At 44.7% G+C, this 20525-nt stretch overlaps 1 protein-coding gene across 1 annotated transcript in view; it reads left to right on the top strand.

The window, feature by feature from the left end:
- LOC111874011 (dendritic arbor reduction protein 1) overlaps positions 1-19939 on the top strand; it is a 235113-nt gene extending 215174 nt beyond the window's left edge. The window contains exons 4-5 of the mRNA XM_033755298.1: positions 8918-8978; positions 19888-19939. Coding sequence (XP_033611189.1) covers positions 8918-8978; positions 19888-19924 — 98 coding nt within the window. The 3' untranslated portion in view covers positions 19925-19939. The remainder of the gene's footprint in view (positions 1-8917; positions 8979-19887) is intronic.
- The last annotated feature ends 586 nt before the right edge of the window (positions 19940-20525 follow it).

The following is a 20525-nucleotide window of genomic DNA, read 5'->3' as shown; positions in this document are numbered from 1 at the left end:
ATCCCCAATAATTTCATCTATATATGGACTTAACCTTGAAAGAAGAATATTGGACAAATTTTGTATGAAGTTGATAGCAGCGATACCCCCCGATAATTACTACAGTCAGTTTTATCACCCTTCTTGTGAACTGATACAATAATAGACTCCTTCCACTGATCAGGAAATTTTTCCTTATGCCAAATAGAAGTAATTAGATTGTGGATCTTAGAACGTAATATTTCGCCTCCTGCTTGAATAAGTTCTGCCGGAATTTGATCACTACCTGGCGATTTATACCGTTTCAATTTTGCAGTACCACTTTCAACCTCAAGAGGGCTAGGATCAGGTATTAACGGCTCAGCTGTATGGATTTCTGACTGCCTAACATCACTGACTCTATGTACATTCAATAACTGAGAGAAGTTATTCTGATTCTGATCCTTCACTAAGTTACTACTAGGCTGGTAACCCCTCGTAAAGTCACTTATTCCTCTATACAGGTCTCTAATGTTCTTGTTCTTATTGTTCATTGCAAGCTCATCAATTTTGTCTTTCAGATATTCCCTCTTTTTGTTCCTGAAATGCCTGCTGTTTTCACGTCTTATATTGTTCAGATTAACCCCATTTAACTTGCTTGGATCCTGTAACCACTGCAATTTGGCCTGCTTTCTTTGATCTAATAATTTTGAGCATCCTTCATCGAATCATGGCTTATGCTTCTTCGGTTCATAATAACCTAGACTCTCTTTGGCTGACATTTTTATATTCTCCCTAATAGTTTCCCAAGCTTTATTAACATCCACCTCAATGTCCAAGTTTTCCAAAGCCACAAACCTATTTGGGATTTCAACACGATACTGCTCTTTACCCTCTACCTCATTTAATTTCTTGAGATTGAACTTCTCCTTATGAACTCTGTGTGTTGTTTGTTTGCTCACTGCCAGTCTTTCCCTAACCTTTGCCACCGCCAGGTTGTGGTCAGTATCACAATCTGCTGCCCTGAATGATCGGACATCAAGAATACTTGAGTGCCGTTTCCTATCTATCAAAATGTGGTCTATTTGATTGTGTATCTTCCCATCAGGAGATGTCCAAGTAAATTTATGGGTGTTACGATATGGGAACATGGTACTTTTGACAGTAAGATTTTTTGATGTGGCAAAGTTTACTACTCTTAACTCCGTTATCATTACTAATTTCATGCAAATTCTCATTCCCTATTGTTGGTTTGAAAATGTCTTCCCTCCCTACTTTGGCATTGAAACCTCCTAACCAAATATTCATAGGGTACTTCGGGAATTTATCAAATACATGTACTAGTTCTTCATAGAATCTATCCTTTATGTCATCAATTTTATCTTGTGTTGGGGCGTGAACATTCATAACAATATCACACCAGCGACCTTTTAGTATTATATAGGATATCCTATCACTAACGAACTCTACCCTCTTTAACTGTTGATATGATTCTCTTATATACGAAAAAAACCTGTACCTAATTCATGATTTTCATTCCCCTTTCCATAGAAAAATGTATAGTCTCCTGCTGGTGCGATGCCACCTCCATCCCATCTTTCCTCCTGTACTCCCGCTAAATCTAACTCATATTTTAAGATTTCTTCTGCCACTGCCCTGAGCGAACCTGCCCTATACAAACTTCGTACATTCCAGATGCCAAATCTCATATCCATTTTCATTAGCTTAGGTCGTTTATCCAAGGAATCAGTCCAGGTCCGAGGCTTTGTGTTCATTTTCGTAACATACTGATTTGTTATGGTGAGGAGCTGTTAGCCCCACGCCCAACCCCCAAGTTGGAGGGCCACCCCTTGTCGGCTGCCCGCGACTGCTAATTCAATATATTCACAGCTTCCCTCCAAAACTGGGGGTGTCTCTTCCATCCGCAACCTGAGGAAGCGCCATGCCGTGGTGACAGGGACCCACATAACATGGAGTGAGTGCCTACAGAAGACATTAAAATTTTTAGGAGGAGGGAATGTTGTAGCATTTGGAAACCGTTAGACAAGTGATATAATTCCAGGATTTATTTACGAAAATCATCTTGCGCGACAAATTGTTACAAAACCAAAATATCGATGTACTGGATTCTCCGCAGATTATAATACTCGAAATATTCGAGTAATTTTCAGTGATAAACCCAGAAATATTTACTATCACTGATCTCACTTTGAAACATTTTCGATTTTATGTTCTGATTCTATAGAAAACCGAGATTAACGGCCGTGGGGATCCGTTGCGCTGACTGCGTGACTTCCTCTATCAGCAAAAGTTGGCACTAACTTCGCCGACAAGCTGTTGTCGCTCAGTCAGTGTAGTTCGCTTGCGGACTACAGGCAACGGAGTTTGTTTTTGTTTTGTCTAGAATAATAATACAAATATTATGTTTATGGACATTATCCATCGTCTTTTTCTTTCCTAAAAACGCCGTCGTGTTTATGTTTCGGAACATTTCGGAGACTGAAGTCTGTCTCCGGCTTCACGTAAAACCTACTCAGTTGGACCCAATCGATAGAGCTAGTCCCTCTCTCCTCAGCTACCAGCTTCTCGCTTCTCACAACTGTAATTTTCAGCTGACTCAACCATCAACTTAAAGTTATGTTACGACCGACGATCATTCGGCCAATCTCTCTTGTTTTCAAGAACCTTTTTGGGGCCCAAGACCAGATTTTTGTTACTGTCAGTTGCGAGTTTGTTGATGAAGAGAGAACGAGTCTGTCGTTTACAGCTGCTGCTGGTCCTCGCCAGCCGATCTTTCTCGTGTCCGAGTCCGGCGGGGCTCATGGCCGGATTTTACTGACTGAGATTTGAGACTCTAACCTGGAGGGCCAGGACCCCGTATTTATATACTCAAGCACAGGGTGGCCCAGTTATACCTCCAGGCACTGGGTTCCCTTTTCGTCGCCTCCTACGGCTCGCAGGGCTACGATGGAGGCAGTCGAACCCACCTTCACACGGGCCTACACTCCAAAAATCTCAAAGTAAGAGTCACGTTGCGACTGACGGTCGGTCACTGTCTGTCTTGGTGTCGAGCCCCCAGCTGAGGCTCATGACAAGATGTTTCTTATATGAAAGTTACTGTCCTGTCCATTTGGGGCGCCCTCTCTGACGAGAAGTCGGGTTTGTCATTTGTTAGTCATAGCCTGTATTAGTTATGTCCATTGTCAGTATTTACATATATTTACAAATTTAATCTTACTTTCTAATTCTATGTACAATATATACAAGGCCTCTGTCAGTCCAGGCTCAGTACAGCAGATTATGCCCTATTTCTAGCAGTATTCGCTACCACAGCGGTCTAGTCATGTGAATGTCCTCGCTTTATAGCGCTGGCACGGACCACACAGAAAACGTTTCTTCCTTTCCGTGTTCTCTCGGTTACGGAGAAACAACTTGTCCACAGATGTTCCCTAGCAACGTTTGTTGCACTGTCCCCTCTTTACACAGCTGTTATTTTGCAATGGGTCTGCAAGTCACAGTATGTAAGCCTTCTTATAAAGCATCCATTCGTGTGATCCAGTTTGCTCTAGACTCTAATGTGGTCGATAGCTTTTAGCAAGCAGACGTCAGCTTTTACGCCGGGCCAAAGTGTTCTCAATACATTCCGAAACACGCATCAAACTTCTAATGGACGGCGTTCCCTTAAATCCGCCACTGTCTGGACCACTCACGTATGAAATACAGGACTGTGGATTTTTTTTTATTGCTAGTGGGGTGGGACTAAGTCCCTTGTACTGCGGCCACTTCTGGCCTATTGTACCAGCCCCAGATGATAGGTGAGGGTGATTGTGGAGCAATTGATGGAATGAAGATTGGCAGGGGAAACCGAAGTACTCGGAGAAAACCTGCCCCAGCGCCACTTTGTCCACCACAAATCCCACTTGACCAGACCCAGGATCGAACCCGGGCCGCTGCGGTGGGAAGCCAGCGACTAACCGCTTGAGATATGGCGCGGCACTGGACTGTGGATTACTGTTGATTTTATTGTGAGAGAATTCATTTATTCGAACTTGAAACAGCGCGATCATTAGCATAGTAATGCGACATTCCAAATTTGGGAACTTAAAGGCATGGTCGCGAGCCGACCAGAACTGCCTTGAGCATCGGGGCGCCAGTGTAATGAATATGGCAAGCAAGTGTATTGAATTAATTCGAGGTCCGTTCTTTCTGAGATCGCTAAAGCTAACTTCAGCGTATGAATTATCGCCATGAGTTCGTGAATAAATCTAAGGGACACGGCCCGTATGTAACAGAAGACCCGGGCGTGTCACATGCCCCCATACATCAGATCGAGCGAGAGTAACGATCTAGACTTGTATTCGAGATGTGCTGGTTTCGAATCTCGGTCGTGACGCTGGATATCCTGCTTGAGATTTCTATTGGTTTTTCTCGATCTCTCGAGGAAAATGCCCAAATAGTATTGCGATTAGCCCGTACTAGCATCATTCTCAGTTCTATTTGATTCTACAGGGTGTCCCAGGAGGAAAGGTCAATATTATGTTCATAATATCGGTCATTCTAAGCAAAGAAAAGTGTACACGTACATGTGTCCTATTCCGGACGGTTTAGAAGCTAGAGCTATTTCACTGTACAGACGAGCAACACGCCCGTGTCCTCTCACGAGTTGCAAAGAGCGTTGATTCTGACGGTGCAGTTTTATAAAATGTATTATACTGGGTAAACTGCACCAACTTTATCACTTGAACAATAAATACCGGTATTAGAAACAGTACGCAACATCTCTTTCTTAGCAGTTTTGGAACTGTACAGTGAAATAACCGGTCACGGTAGCCGAGCGGTCTAAGGCTTCTTCTTCGCTAGCTCGGAAGCCGGGATCATGGGTTCGAATCCCACACAAGGCATGGATGTTTGATGTGTGTATGCGCTTATTCTGTGTTTAGGTAGAGGCCGTGCGACGAGCTGATCACTTGTTCAAAAAGTCCTACCGTCTGTAAAATGATAATGAAACTTAGAAATCGGCCCTATGGTCCAAAGTGGGAGCAAGAGGGGGAAAGAAACACTGAAACAGCTCTATCTTGGAAACAGTTCGGAATAGAACATATGTACGTATACACTTTTTTGCTTAGAATGACCGATACTGTGACCTTCCAGAATATTGACCTTTCCTCCTGGGACACACTAAATATTGTCGCACACTGGCGGCACACACAAGAGATTAACCAGTCTCTCAGTGCGGAGTCTGTCACATTCCTCCTAAATTGAAAGAGTTGGATGGTGTTACTTGGTGCAGTAAATTGGTGAGAACTTTCGGCTGGAAAAATAAGTTGAGTTACCTGCGACGGGTAGGTAGGTTTCTCTAATATTCTGTGCGAGCCGAAATAAAGTGTAACTGCTTCATGAAGATAGCTTTCATTACGTACCACATCAAACTTTCACTTTTTTTCGATCTGAGTACCGGGAAAGCTCAGTCGGTATAGCGACGGCCTATGGGCTGGATGGCCAAGGAACCGGAGTACGTGCGTCCAGACCGGTTCTGTGGCCTACCCAGTTTCTTATCCAATGGGTACGGAGTGCTCTGTCCCCGGGGGTAAAGTGACCGGAGCGCGAACCTGGCCACTGACCTACCTATTGACGAGGCTAAGGAAGCATGAAGTTATACACCTCTACTCCCCCATACATCTTCACAGTACGCTGCTTAATTAATTAAGCACAGAGACAACAGTGCGTTGTGAAACACCAATACGGTACGCTGATCAAAGAAATGACAGGTAGAAAACGTGTAGAGCGCACATATTCTTTCGTTTTGTGTCTGTGCAAGACATTCGAGGAGCCGGGATAGCGTAGTCGGTATAGCGACTGGCTACGAGCTGAACGACTGAGGGGTCGGAGTTCGGGTCCCGGTAGGATCAAGAATTTCATTTCTCCATATCGTCCAGACCGGCTCTGGGGCCCACCCAGCCTCCTATCTAATGGGTACAGGGGGCTCTTTCCCCGGTGGTAAAGCTGCCGGGGCGTGGAGCTGACCGCTCACCTCCAGCTAGTGCCGAGGTCAAGAAAGTGTGGACCCATACATCCACTCCTCCATATATCTTCACGGCGTAGTGCTTAATTAGTTAAGCACAGGGTCAACTTTACCTTTACTTTACCTTACCCGAAACCTCCACAAGTACTGTGCATGTTAACCGGCCACTGGAATTGCATCCACAGTAAACAACAACGTGCAGGGCCTGAAGTTCCTGTTCAAACGCGTGAGTGCATTGAAGTTACGTGTATTATTAATCTGACGCAAGAGAATGTTGGAGACATGGATTAGGCGGTTCTTTTTAAATTTCGCGAAGCGTTTCTTGGGGAATATTAATACTAGCCTTCCCACAAAACTCAATCCGTCTACCGGTGGTGTGAAATTAACTTTTGTATCAGCACAAGAATCTACACTAATCTCAGACCCAAGACTAATCGTGTTCCCATACGTCACTGTACTTAACCTGATACAGCTGGAGACTTCCTCAAGGGAAAACATCTGAATCAGGAAGCTGCAACGTCAGAACGAGGGTAGGTCACGCAATAAATGCGTGTCATTAAATTTACGAGGAGAGTCAGTAAATAGGCCACAAATGGATATAAAACGCAAAACATGTGTTACTCGAACCTTGGAAAAAACATTAATTTCTCGACAGATCCTCCACAAACACTGACACATTTGTCTCAGCCACTTCCGCATCTCCGTTTCATCTGTGAAACGCTTTACGCGACAGATGTAATGTATGTATGTATGTATGGGGTGGGCCATGAAACCCGGCCCCCGCACTGCGACCTTCAATGATCTATTGTGCTTCCCCTTGGATTAGTCCTTTATTAATCCTACACTTTTAATAAAGTGTAGGACCCTGCTTATGGGGGCGTCATAAAAGTCACTTGGTTCCATAAAAAACTGACCCAATTGACGAAATCTTAAATAAGCTGTGGCCTCACAGTCACATAGGATGTGTGTACGCGACAGATACTTCCCACTGTTAATAGGAAACATTTCTTTATAAACATCCCTTGCACTGAGCCCTTTTGCCCACAAAAAAAGCACAACAGAACGCTGCTCTTCGGTAGTATACACTCAACCACGGTCGCCATTTCACTGCTGAAACCAGACTCTGAACATGTGCATATGCGTCTGCTGCCTAGACTGTCATGAAGCTGGACTGTGTTGCTACCTAGTGATACACATAGAAAACTGTTACGTCCGTTACAGCTGTTTTACTTAGATTTGTGACCTATTTACTGACTTGTGATAGGCTAAAGCGTTGAGAAGAGAATCGTGAAGTTCATCTAAATAATGTTTATAAGACGGAGTCCCTGCGTCACAGAAAACACCGTTTCTCCATTATAAAGACCAACTGCGTAATTCTGTTTGTGGAAATAATCTCTGTGATTGTGAGAATGACACAGCCCATAGTTATATTGGACAGAACGAATGAAGTTCTTAATGTTAAAGTGGGCGGTACGTATAGTGACGACTCTGCTTAAAAGGGTTTAAATCCCTCATAAATTTAATTTTTATTACTTCCTAGTAATAATACCGCCTATCTTCGGCTTATTGCGATCAGCGCATCCCGGAGTAGGGTAACAGAAAATACAGTATACGCTTTCGCATCGTTTGTGAACTACAGACAAGAAATTAATGCTATATTACAGTAAATCCTCGCTAATCTGGATTGGGAGGTTATCCGAATTAACCTATAATCCGGATTAATGAAGAAAAAAATAGCCACAAAACAATTAGAGAAACAACTAAATTGAGAATTTAATAATATAGGTAGTAATAATGAAAATAAATAAAATTGCAGCAGTTTTTTTCTCTGTTAGAAGCTGAAATCCAGGGTCTCCTTCATCGTTCTCAAGCCAATCTTCTCAACACAATCTCAAAGTCCTCTTGTTCTAATCCCGCTTGCTCTTGAATCCCATATGTCTTTTAAAGTATGTCCTCAACTGTGAACATACTTCTTCATATTTCGATCTCGATTATCCGACATCCAGATTAACAGGATTAGCGAGGGTTTGCTCTACATGAAACGCATGTCACTGGAATCAGTGCCTGTCAGACCCACAGGTGGTCAGTATATCATGGTGCCAAAATACGTAAATAACTCGTATTTGTGGGTGAGTAACGGAGAAAAGTCAAAAGCAAAGCAGCCACGATTGAGGGATACATGGAAACACTAGCAAATGATGGACACCTAGCGCCGCTGGCGGGGAGTGGCCATCCGGCAAACTAAATTCGTGCCAAACCGCGAAATGGCGGAATAAAGAGATACGACCTGTACTGTTCGATTGCGCTTTGCGCCCCTATAAGGAGTTTTCTCTACTTAATTGAGCAACACAATTGTTCTTTACTTACTGACTTAATGTAATAAAACATTAGTCGTGTTTTCTGGGTCACAGAGATGTCTAAATTAGAATTTACATTAAGTAGTTTTAAAACGTCGTGCATATGGAATCCACCCGCGTTTATTTTTGTGTAGTTCAAAACTGATTAGTGGTAGGCATGTCCGTTGCCTGCAACAACAGACTGTCGAATGTTCTCGGGTACTGTTGTAGTAACCAGTTGATTGTTGCGAGTGTTTACGTAATAATGCCAAAACCGCTATCATAGGATGGGCGGCGGAACACTGATCGACAGTCTGAAGTGGCGCCATTTTGAAAACGTTGGGATTTTTTCGTCCTGGGAAGCAGTTCAGCGCCATTTCTTCTACACTCCTGAGTTGTGTTGAGCATTTCCATCGTTTCATACATTCCAAACATATTTTTACCTCTTGCAGTATTAAGTTTATTGTATTAACACAAGATGTCAGAACTTCTGTAACCATTGTTTTATATTGACCTTTGTATAATAAATTACATACATGTGTAATTCAAGACTTTCTGTTCACGTTTTGCCTGTTGTTGTGAAGTAAATCTGAACTTTCAGATGCTGATGTCTACCACCATAAACTACGCCGGTTTGATGCACTCATGGCAATGACTGCAGAGTAAGTTTCTCTGGATTGTGACGCCATGCATTCCTATAGTTACCCAACGACACGGAGGAACGTACTGCCTCCATCTTCAGGATCGAAAATTAAACCAAGCAACCACGAAGAAGCGAGCAGCACTCACTACCTGCGTCTTATTTTGGTTTACACTTCGATCCTGAAAGTGGAAGCAATACGTTCCTCCGAAACGTCAGTGAACTCTGCTAGACTACACGGTGTCACACCAGAAGATAATACTGTCCACAGACTAACTTCCTGACTGTATAACCAGCCAGGTACTGGATCTGGGATGAAGCTCCTAACTTGAAGACAGAGGATGTGATAATGTTGTGTGTGATCAGGGTCACTGCACACTTCAAGGGGGTGGGCGGTGGAGGTACTTAAATACGGAGCAGTTGTCGGATAATTAGCAAGGGGAAAATGGAAGGAACTCGGAATTAAACCTGCTTCAATGACACCGCTTCCACCACCAACCGCACAGGAAGACACCGGAGGTTGAAGCCGTGGCCTCGCGGTAAAAAGCCAGTACCTAACCATTTGAGCACTGCCTCAATCCTAACTCACTTACTTACTTATGGAGCTGAGCCCTTCTTGAGGAGAAGCCAAATTTGCAGCTACTCAGGAATTTCCAAGCATTTCATGGAACCCGAAGGTTCATTACCATGTTCACAAGAGCTTTTCACTGGTCCCTATCCTGAGCCAGATCAATCAATTCATACCATCTTTCCTTCTCCATAGTGCCCACACACGCTCTGGGGTCCACCTAGCCTCCATTCCCATGGGTACCGAGTGTTCCTTCCACGGGGGTAAAGCGGCAGGGGCCAGAAGCTGACCACTCAAATCCATCTGCTACTGGGGTCAAGATTGGTGGAGCTATACCTCCACTCTCCGATAAGTCCTCATGACGTGCTGCTTAAATACTTAAGCACAGGAGATTACCTTACACTCAGTGGTCCAGATGATGGTTTTATTCCTCTGGGTACCCCAGACATGTCCTCCGGTGCACCACCACCTGTTCCACCTATGAAGTACCGTAAACGTTAAGGTAAGTACAGTTGTCCCAGCACGTAAATAAACATCACGCCCTGGAGCCTGGGGGAGTGGACATATAGCTTCACCTGGGCAGCAGATGGATGTGGCTCCGGCCTCAACACCCTGGGTGTATCCATTGGCTGGGAGGCTGTGTAGGTCCCAGGGTGATTCGGGATCGGTTCGGATAGCGTGGCGAAAATTCTCTGCCCTTGCCGGGAATCAAATCACTACTTCCCAATCTCACAGCAGCTACTGTGAAAAGGTTTGCCCTTTTTAGGATTGATCGATGCCGTGCTGTCTTGTAGATACCGACATGCTGCTCTCTCTCATATCCTGAAGATAGAAGCAACAAGTTCCTCTGAAATTCCTATACAATTCACAAGACTGCAAGGCGTCACATCCCAGTAGGCACTAATTTCGTTATGAATTTATCTTGGCAACAGAAGATCTGCGCAAGTTCTCCATACACTCACTGTCTACTTATGATGGATCACGTGACGACCATAGCTAAACTACCGAATGGTAAGATTATACTCGTACACGAACAATCATTTGGAAAGACGGTCGTAGCAGTGGCCTTATTGGAAACCTCAGGATACCCGGTGTCCCGGACAACATTTGAACCAGGTACCTCCCGAATGCTGATCTAGAGCATAGCCGCTGTGCTGACCCGCTCGGCGACCCCCAGCGGCAGGCCAGTTGTCCACTTGACAACTTGGTTCACACAATACACTTCCTTGAATATTTACAAGATGTGTTAGTGTTGGATTTGAGGTTCCCACGGCTGTTATATAGTGCGGTCTTCTGGGTTGTAACGCAATATAGTTAAAAAAAACCGACGTTTCGAAAGAACACATTGCCTCCATATTGAGGATCGAAAATTAAGATAACCAATAAGCCGGCATAAGCAGGCGGCAAGCTGAGTTTGGCTGCTTGGGTTACTCTGCGGCACTAAAGACGTAGGTGACGTACCTCCGAAATATACGACGTTACAACCCAGAAATCCTCAGTCTTCAAGATGCTTTGATTTCTTCTTTATAATTGTTTGCCTTCCGGCAATTGGGCACCCGAATCCTTTAGCATACAAATACACTCATGCATTGCATATGAAGTGGTTCGTATAAGGAACTGAGATTATGGCTGGGGGACCTCGTATTTGTTATTACAATATCCTTAATAATAAGACGCGCCCTGTTTCAGCATGATTCTGCCCAGGCATCATTACACCACGGCACACAATCTCGGGGTCCAAGCGTTGAGACAGGGGTGAGAAACTGTCGCACGGGGCCCAGTGCGGCCCAGATCATAAAGCAACTGCTTTAGTAAAATCGTTACTATGTTTCCCACGTGTCGAATATTGTTGGTGAGATGAAGCACATCAAGTATACATTGACTTAACCATTTACAGCACAGTGGTTAATATATGTACCACCCGCAAAACTCCGTGATCTGTAGTCCGCAAGCGAACTATACCGACCGAGCGACGGCCGCTTGTCGGCGAAGTTAGTGCCAACTTTTGTGGATAAAGGGTGTTACGTGGTCAGCGCAACGGATCCAGACGGCCGTTAAGCTCGGCTTTATGGACCTGAGTCGCTATTTCCTTGAAATATATCCTCAGATATTCTCACGAGGCTGAGTGGACTCCGTTCCAGACCCACTACTTCTCAGAAAATCTGGTGGCGCCGGGAATCAAACCCGGGACCTCTGGATCTGTAGCCAGGAACTGTAACCACTAGATCACAGAGGCAGTCATGTACCACCTTCTACATCTTCCCCCACGCAATATTTCTATGCGGTTCTTATGGTTTACAATAAATAATTATTATTTCTCTGAATAATATTAACTCACTGATCTTTCTAATGAAGTTGCGGTGTGTTTCCGGTGTTTCATAAAGTGTCCAGGAAAAATGTCAGAGAGCTTTACAGCCTCTTTGCACCTACAGAAAGCTATAAAGTGTTCCTGTACAGTCATGAGAAGTGCAGTTCTGCACGGTTGCAGGTCCCTATCAGGCTGTACGGTGACAGCAGGAACTTAAATAGCTTTACAGCCTCTCTATACTACAGTAAGCTGTAAAATGTTCCTGTACAGTCACGAAAAGTGCAGTTCTGCACACTGTTGCAGGTTCCTATCAGACTGTACGGTGACAGCAGGAACCTAAATAGCTTTACAGCCTTTCTGCACCTACAGTAAGCTATAAAATGTTACTGTTCAGTCACGAAAAGTGCAGTTCTGCACACTGTTGCAGGTCCCTATCGGGCTGTACGATGTGACAGCAGGAACCTAAATAGCTTTACAGCCTCTCTGCACCTACAGTAAGCTATAAAATGTTACTGTACAGTCACGAAAAGTGCAGTTCTGCACACTGTTGCAGGACCATATTAGGCTGTACCTTGACAGCAGGAACTTGTATAGTAGCTTTACACTCTCTCTGCACCTACATAAGTTATAAGATGTTCCTGTACAGTCACAAAATAATTCGCACAATATTTCATCGGCCAGAGCGGCGTTTTCAGAAAGCATCTGTATGAATTATTTCTGAAGTACTCGTACATACTGACTGCCTAGTCTGTGCGTGGACAGAAATTATATTTTGAAATACTGGTACTGACAGTGTTCCTTTGTTAAGTCTTTTCTGCGAAAGGAATAATTAATTTTTTTGTTTAGGATGAAAAGTTTCTGTGTTTTATAAAGTTTATAAGTAAGGTATCACGTAAGGGCCGCGCCATAGCTCAAGCGGTTATTCGCTGGCTTCCCACCGCGGCAGCCCGGCTTCGATCCCGGGTCTGATCAAGTGAGATTTGTGGTGGACAAAGTGGCGCTGGTGCAGGTTTTCTCCGAGTACTTCGGTTTTCCCTGCCAATCTTCATTCCACCAATTGCTCCACAATCACCCTCACTTATCATCTGGGGCTGGTACAATAGGTCAGAAGTGGCCGCAGTGCAAGGGACTTGGTCCCACTCCACTTTCAATAAAGAAAAAATGTATCACGTAGTTTGAGATAAAAATTACGTTCTCCATTGAAGAAGAGTATCTGAAACTTCAATCTGAGACTGGGCCTGAGGGGTATGTTAGGGTTTGGGGGGGAGGGGGTGGCTGAAAAAGGTTCCGAAATGTTATACGACAGTACTACACGTGAGATTTGGATTCCCAGTGTCTTAAAAAACGATACGCTTTGTAGTCTGGTAGACACCAACGTTTCGGAGGGACCTGTTGCTGCTTTTGAGGGCAGAAGAGGCATTGAATGAACCAGGTTCTTCCGAAACTTTGGTGCTCTTCTACCATACTATACGGAGTCATCCCATAAGAGAGTGACTTTAATTACAATCCTCGAAGAAAATGTTGTATGTTATTGTATACATTTGTTCAAGTTATGATATCGCAGTGTGAATTTGTTTTTCTGCTCCTTGAATGATTAAGTAACGACCTTGAACTTTCCGTGAAGCAACACGGAACAATGAGAGTGACGACAAACTAATCTGCGTCTTGTTTACATGAAAGTAAATCTTTCTTAAGGGAAGAGGCCACTTGGAAGACCTAGACAGAGATAGTAAATTAGCCTATTAAAATTGTCCCTCTGCCCATGCCTACGCCACGAAGGCATATGGGGGTGTGGAAGTACAGATCCACATTTTCTTAACCTCGGCACTAACTGGAGGGAGTGGTTAGCTTCACTTCCCAGCCGCTTTACTCCCAGGGAAAGAGCCCCGGTACCCATTGGATAGGAGGTTGGGTAGACCGTAGAGCCCAGCTGGACGATTTGGAGGAGAGAAAATTCTTGACCCTACAGGGACTAGAATTCCGACCCCTCGGCCTTCCAGCCCGTAATCAGTCGCTATACTGACTACGCTACCCCGGCTCCTGGCCTATTAAAATGAACCTAAAATTAATAATGTGTAAGGATGGGTTTCGACATAACAGATCAACTACAGAGCAGATCCTTTTTTATTCGTCAGCTACCGGGGAAAAACGGGAGTACGATGAGACAGTACATCAGGTATTCATAGACTTCAAGAAAGCCTGTGATTCAGTTAGGAGGGAAGTATTGTACAATATTCTGATAGAGTTTGGGATACCCATGAAACTAGTGAAACTGATTTAAATGTGTTTAAACGAAACGTAAGGCAAAGTCCGTATAGGCAAATATTTGTCTGATGATTTTCGTATCCAGAATGGTCTAAAACTAGGAGAAGTTTCATCGCCACTGCTTTTCAACTTTTCTTTAGAATATGCCATTAGGAAGGTCCAATAGAACCAGGTGGGACTGAAATTAAACGGGACACATCAGCTGTTGGTCTATACTGATGATGTGAATCTACTGGGTGATAATGTAGACACCATAAAGAAAAACACACAAACTTTAATTGACGCTAGTAAGGAGATTGGTCTAGAAGTAAACACAGAGAAAACTAAGTGCAATATATGTTGCTACCTCGTCACAAAAAAAAGGGGGGGGCAACGTCACGACATAAAGATGGGAAACAGATGTTTTGAAAATGTGGCACAGTTCTGGTATTTGGGAACAACGATAACAGATCGAAACCTGATTCAGGAGGAAATTAAGAGGAGGTTGAACTCGGGTAATGCCTGCTACCATTCAGTCCACAACCTTTTGTCGTCTCGTCTGCTGTCCAAAATCATAAAAATTAGAATATACAAAACTATAATTTTGCTTGTGGTTCTGTATGGGTGTGAAACTTGGTCTCTGACATTAAGGGAGGAACATAGACTAAGGGTGTTTGAGAACAGGGTGTTGAGGAGAATGTTTGGACCGAAGAGAGATGAAGTGACAGGAGGTTGGAGAAAACTGCATAATGAAGAGCTTCGTAATTTGTTCCCTTGCCAAATATAATTAAATTGCTCATGTCAAGGAGGATGAGATGTGCAGGACATCTAACGCGAATATGGAAAAAGAGGAATGCATAAGGGATATTGATAGGAAGGCCAGAAGGAAGGAGACCACTGAGAAAACCAATACATAAGTGAGTGGACAGAGATATTTGAGAACGTGCCGATCTAGGTCTCACTGAAACAGCGGTTCCCGGACCCAGTGCACCCCAGGACTCGGGCGACGATGTCTGAGCCCGTGCTCGGATGAGCCTCACGGCAGACGAGTCCTCCCACCGAACAGGATCACAGGTGCGACTAATTGAGCCGTGTTTCCTTCCTCAAACAAAACGAATGGCTATTTTATTCATTCTATAATCACGGCCGTGCCATGTTTGGATATAAATGAGGTCAAGAGGTCTCTTGTCGCTGAGTTTATTTATGTTGTATTTGACCTCAATTGACCCCAAAGAGCCATGGACCGAAATGTTAGACGTTTAAGAGAAATTTCCCTGCAGGTGATACATGGCGCATGATCAGCAGGGACTCAGTAATTAGCCAGGGGAACCGAAACAAGACACATAGACACCTCATGACACAGGGAGGCTTCAAGCACCGAGTGTAGTGTTAATTACGTGAAAGATGAGGATGCTGTAGCGATGGGCGCTGCCAGGTTTTTTTCCGAAGGGGAAGTGGGCGTCTATTTTTCCAGAATTGGGGGAGTAAGCCATAAATGTGCTTACAAACATACATTTAAGCCGTTTAACGCTGTTTTTAGTGACCGCCCCTAGAGTATTCAGAATAAAAGATGATTTTTAAGCGCCAGAGAACTGCCCGTTAAAATCAGCGGTACACTGAAAATACGTATGCAAGAATTCTATTGTTAAGGCTCTCTGTAAAGAAAGTCGTTCCCTATTAAAGGAAGGTATAAATACAATTTGCCGGTCACGGTAGCCGAGCGGTCTAAGGCATGTACTGTCTTCGCTCGCTTGGAAGCTGGGATCGTGGGTTCGAATCCCACTCAGGTCATGGGTGTTTAGTTCGTGTGTATGCGTTTTTCTGTGTTTGTGTACAGGTAGAGGCCTTGCAACGAGCTGATCACCCGCCCAAGGAGTCCTACCGAATGTGTAAGATCTAGAAAAACCGAAGTGAACGGAAAAGTTCATGGAGGTAGGCCCACTGGGGCTGTAGTGCCAAAAAAAAAATAAATAAATACAATTTAGGATGCAGTTATTTTGAATAAAGGATCTGGGCTAGTTCAGTCGGTGTAACGATTAGGTCACGGACTGGACAACCGATGAATCGGAGTTCCATTCTCGGTAGGAGCAAGAGATTTTTCTCTTTTTCACGACGTCAAGGCCGACTCCGGTGCCCACTCGACCTCCTAAATAATGGATAGCGAGGGTAAAGCGGCATGGGCGTGAAGCTGATAACTCACCTCCATCTATTGGCGAGGTCACGAATGGAGCTATACCTCAACACACATACGTCTTCATGGAGTGGTGTTTAATTAATTAAGAACAGAAACAAATTTACTTCCGTAGCCTCCTATTCATGACCGTCTGTGGTCTAGTGGTCAGAGTTCCTGGTTACAGATCCAGAGGTCCCGGGTTTGATTCCTGGCGCTACAAGATTTTCTGGGAAGTAGTGGGTCTGGAACGGGGTCCACTCAGCCTCGTGGGGATAATTCAGAAGCTATTTCAAGGAAATAGCGGCTCCGGTCTAGAAAACCGAAATGAACTGCCGTGGGGATCCGTTTTACTGATCACGTGACACCCTCTATCCGCCAAAGTTGGCACTAACTTCGCCGACAAGCGTCGGTCGCTCGGTCGGTATAGTTCGCTTGCGGAGTATAGGTCACAGAGTTTGGTTTTTAACCTTCAATCCAATAGGTACCGGGAACTATTTCCCCTGGGGTAATGCGGCAGGGGCGTCAAGCTGACCACTCACCTCCATCTAGTGCCGAGGTCAAGAGCAAGAATGGAGCTATACCTCTACTCCAGCATATTTCCTCATGGCCTGGTGCTTAATTAATTAGGCAGAAGGATAGATTCACCTTTACCTGTATATTCTAGGGTCTAAAATGTAAAACGTGAAAGAATGTACGCAAATTTTCCAGCTGCCCCTTCTGGCGGGCAAAGTCCTGCAGAGTCTGCGGGTCCAGGAGAACAACGAATGGAGACGGTGCCATTCACATGCGTTCCTGACTTCAGCCAATCTCAGTAATGCTGATGCAGACGGCCACACAAAGCTGGCAGGTTTCAGTGACCCGTCGGGGGCCTATATACTCTTCTTGTTAAGTAAAAATGTCAAACCAAGTGTTACATGCAGCCGAAGAGTCCGTCCTGCAATTAGTGGTCGTTCCTTTTAGGGAAGACTCCAATTGGCTGATACCGCCCACTTACCAAGGTTTGTAAATTCGCATGAGAGAAGTGCTAATTGTAGTGGGGGCACTGCTGCTCGTGAGGAGGGGATGGGAAGACAATGCACAAGATTGTTGCAGCACTCCCACAACAGAAATAAAGACGTAGAGGAGGCAAACACGCCTCTGTGTACCTACAGCCCACGTCCGTCCCCCGCCACTACTGTACCACGCCGCCCCGAGCATCCGGCACGTCTTTCAGCGCCACGTGCTCTGCAGCGTCCAGTGGCACGAAGATACGTGAATGACAAGTTTGAAGGAAGCGACTGTGGCCTAATCCCGGCATTCACCTGAAGGGACTGAGCAAAAGCATGACAAATTTCGGTCAGGGTAACCGGCGTTCCGGCTGGGATTTCATCTCTCGGATACCAGTCTAAGAGGGTTACAGCATCGCCAATCCGTTCAATACATTCCAGCTTGGCAAGCTGATGGTCGCTGTTATACCTGTTTTCCTCACAGTTTTATGGCACGGCCAGTATGTAGAGAATTTAACGTCGAAAGTACAGTTATCCCTGTAACAGACCGTGGAGGTCCCCACATTTTTCTAGACAGTCGGCTCAAAGATGGCGGTGAGGTTGTCAACCTTACGCGCCTGCCGGCCGCCCTTTACCCCCTAGGAAGATTCCTGGTACTCAGTTCTGTTAGAGGCTGAGGCGACCCCGGGCCATATTGCGGCTGGAAGGAGTAAGTAAATTGAAAAGTGCGATGACCTCATCGGGAATCAAACCCGCCACGTTCTGGCTTCTACCATAGTGCTTCAACCAACTACGTTACCGCTTGCCCCCAAGATGAATTTGGAAGGGATGTGGGAGGAAGCGGTTTTATGCGGGAATTTTCTTGCAGGGACTAGGAAATAATATTTAAAAAATATCAGAATAGCTTGTTTCCCGACGGAGATTCGAACTGAACGCCTCGGAATATAAGTTTAGTGTTACCGCTAAGCCACCCTGTTCACTACAGTCTTTCTTGGCCAGGTAATCATCGCTATAATATTTTCAACCCTTTAAACTATAGTGGTAACCACACGCACCACTTGCTTTAACATTTTCAGCACCCCGCTTTCTCCCCACACTATATTTACGTGTTCCATATGATTCCCACAGTAAACTGCAATTATTTCCCTAAAAAATACCATGTTGTGTTTCTGTTTAAGACCCAGTGTTTTCTATGAGGTAGGAGCTGAATGTTGAAATAGGGTTCGCCTACAGTGCAGTAGTTGGCAGTCGTACAGAAGAAACTGCTTGTCACACCCATTTGAAACGGACGCAAGTTACTGGACGTATTTTTACGTGCGTGGGGCAGAGCAGACATGTGATATCGGGAGGAGAAACCTTATTATAGGGGCCTTCACCCAGCGGGAGGGTCCAGATTGTTAACTGGACCCCCTGAGAGAACACTGTACGCCCTCCTCAGGGCGGCTGTTGCGTCAGGTACTGTACTGCAGCCAACTATGTAATTAACTAGTTAACTGACTGATGAAGTAGAGTCCTTGACAGGCTCAGCTAGTCCAGAAATTCCAAGCGTTTTATGAAACCCGAAACCGCGTTACCATATTCACAATAAGGTAGAAACATATTTTAAAAAGTTTTTAAGTGTTGGTATTGTGACGCATATGCCCATTGCTAAGCAAACGTGCGGTAAACACATCCCCGAATTTCCGCTCTCAACAATAAAATGACATCCATTGCTAGGTAATGGACCAATAAACACTCATTTTTGGTAAAAGAAGACGATGTTTTCCGTGGCGTCCGTGCCAAGGAATTATAACAGGGTACAGTCAGGAGAACTGAAAAAACAGAGTAGTGGAGTTCAGTTCAGTTTAAATAGTTCCAATGGAGTGTTCAGTCGCAAGATGACAGTGTATCAGATAGTGATTTGTAAACTGTTGTCACCGGTTGTGTAAGGTCCAATGAATTCGATCATCAAATCCAAAAGTCATCTTGTAAGTCACGCAAAACCCCGGATACATGACAATATACTGTGACGTGCTATATGACATCCATCGCTGTGCAACGGATGCAATGGGAACGCATACTTCAGCGACAACGAATACATGGAAATTGTTTGTTCCCCTAGCGACGAATTGAATAGCAACAGACAGTTGCGTAGGAATATCCGTGGCAACGAATTATTTGGAACATCGGGAATAATGCATTCCCGCGGTAATGAACATAAAACACGTAAAATCGAACCCTGGGATAAGATGCTTTCTATTGCGTCCGAGCGCACGATATAACAGTTTGTATTCAGTTTTTATTGTCAGTCGCAATGTGACTTGACTTTGACTTATTGATTTTACCCCGTGTGGAGGCGGGGTCGAATACCTCCACCGTGACCCTGCGAGTCGTAAGAGGCGACGAAATGGAAGTCTCAAATCTGAGACAGTAAAATATGGTCTCGAGGGACTCAGATTGCACTGGCAAGGGCCAGCAGCACATAACAAAGGCAGGCCCTTCGTCTCGTCAGAGAGGGCGCCCCACAAAAACAAGACCGTAACTGTTAAAAGTAGTAAATATCTGGTCATCAGCCCCAGATGGGGCTCGACACCAAGACTTACTGACTGACTGACCATCAGTCGCAATGTGACTTGGACTTGGATTTATTGATGTTATATTCGACTCTGGCAGGAAGGATTCTTCGACAACGGACCAAAACCTGACGTAGGATAGCGGTGAAAGGAACTGTAACAGTGAAGAAGAAACGTCCGCAGACGGTATAAGTGCTCATAATTGTACTTGGAAGCGTGGAGGGGATCGGCCAATAAACTTGTTCGCTAAACCCGAGACCTGCGTGAATTTATTTGTCGCGTTACATAGGCAAAACGCGACACTGGTACACATCCTTTATCTAATAAATGAACTCGCCGCTCAACCCCTGGCGAACAGAAGACTCCAACGCCTTTGGCCGGAAGACCTAACCTAGGAGACGCGTGAAGACCATCAGTGGATGTTAATCACAAGCTACTACGACACTCAAACATTTACTTATTACTCTGCTGTCAATAGAGTAGATTGTAAATTATCAACCAAATTAAAAAAAATCTGATTGTGTTTTTTTTCGAGGTATTCAGGGAGAGAGAGCGTATGCCTAGTAGGCCCTCCTCCCAGCCGGCTTCCTTGTTGTCTCTCTGTTTATCTAGCCAGTCTTCCATCCAATTGTCCCTCTATCTATTGAGACGAAAGCTACAATTTACGAAACTCCTTCTATTTGCCCGGTCGCATCATCTCCATTAGATTGACGATAGATAGGGAAGGGGGTAGCTTCA

The sequence above is a fragment of the Cryptotermes secundus genome, unplaced genomic scaffold, assembly GCF_002891405.2.
Source record: "Cryptotermes secundus unplaced genomic scaffold, Csec_1.0 scaffold1230, whole genome shotgun sequence".
In the NCBI taxonomy this organism is placed as follows: domain Eukaryota; kingdom Metazoa; phylum Arthropoda; class Insecta; order Blattodea; family Kalotermitidae; genus Cryptotermes; species Cryptotermes secundus.
This window is presented reverse-complemented; position numbering and strand designations above follow the sequence as displayed.